The sequence below is a fragment of the Entamoeba dispar genome, genomic scaffold (assembly GCF_000209125.1).
Source record: "Entamoeba dispar SAW760 scf_1105229461735 genomic scaffold, whole genome shotgun sequence".
NCBI classification, from domain to species: Eukaryota; Evosea; order Mastigamoebida; family Endamoebidae; genus Entamoeba; species Entamoeba dispar.
Window position 1 is genome coordinate 1 of NW_001854841.1, and position 1,086 is coordinate 1,086.

Sequence of the window (1,086 nt, forward strand, 5' to 3'; positions counted from 1 at the left end):
AGTTGACTTTGTTGATTGGAGTCGTGATAAAGGAATCAGAAAAGCAGGAATTATGGCTCGATTTCATATTCATGATGAAAGTGAATTTGAAGCTTATGAAAAAGCAGTATTAAATTTAAGAAAACTTAGTTTTTTGTTACAAAAATTACCTAAAGATGATGCGTTTCGAATGGTATTAACAAAGAGAATTTGTGATAGATTGTTTGTTTGTTAATTTAAAATGTTGTTCATAAAAACTATACTAATAATTGTTGTTAGATATGATTTAGGAGTTATCATACTACCAGAAAAGGGATTACATATGATTGATGTTATTCATGCTTCTGACTTTTGTAGAAGAAGATTAGCTATTGTTGTAAAAGCAAAAAAAATGGTAACTGATGTCACACAAGCAGAGACATTAATTCAACAAGGTCATATCAAAGTTGGACCTGATGTGATTAGAAATCCAGCATATATTGTTTCAAGAAAAAAAGAAGATTTTGTGACTTGGGATGATGAATCAAAGATGAGAAGAAAAATTAATGAATTCAAAAGTCAAGAAGATGATTATGATCTTGGAGGAATAGATTAATTGATTGTTTGAAATAATTTTTCTATTTGAACACTCTAAAAAAATCAATTAATAAATTTTTCAAAACATTCTTGAAGTATTGAATGGTTTAAAAGAAGAGTCATATAATAATCCATTATTTCTATACGACTATTCTCTGATTTAATTGTACTTTGTGTTGTAACAATTAAATCTTTCAATATTATTTGTTTTTCAGTACCTTCCTGTGTTAAGTCACAAAATAAAACAAAGATTTTTGAAATATGAGGGAGGAAGTTGGATAAAGAACAGTTGGGTACATTCAATTTTTAGTAATTTATTCAAAAAATAATGGAACTGCACAAAAAGGGTTGTAATCAAATATGCCCAAAACTTGTTAGTAAATTTCTTGTTGAAAGATTAAGCTGTGGCAATACAATTCAAATTTACTGAAAGAAGAGTTAGCAAAGAGTTAAATTGTTTTCAAAGATCGGAAATGACAAAAATTACGAACACAAAAGCAAACAATAGTTTTGCGTTAAACGGTATCTCTA

General features: G+C 27.7%; 1 protein-coding gene across 1 annotated transcript; it reads left to right on the forward strand.

Moving 5' to 3' along the window:
• Positions 1-52: 52 nt before the first annotated feature.
• EDI_188300 (U3 small nucleolar ribonucleoprotein IMP3, putative) lies at positions 53-574 on the forward strand (the record flags this gene model as incomplete). The annotated part of the gene is made up of 2 exons (XM_001738906.1): positions 53-201; positions 259-574. 2 exons carry the CDS (start codon positions 53-55, stop codon positions 572-574), a joined length of 465 nt encoding a protein of 154 aa, XP_001738958.1.
• Between the last annotated feature and the right edge of the window lie 512 nt (positions 575-1,086).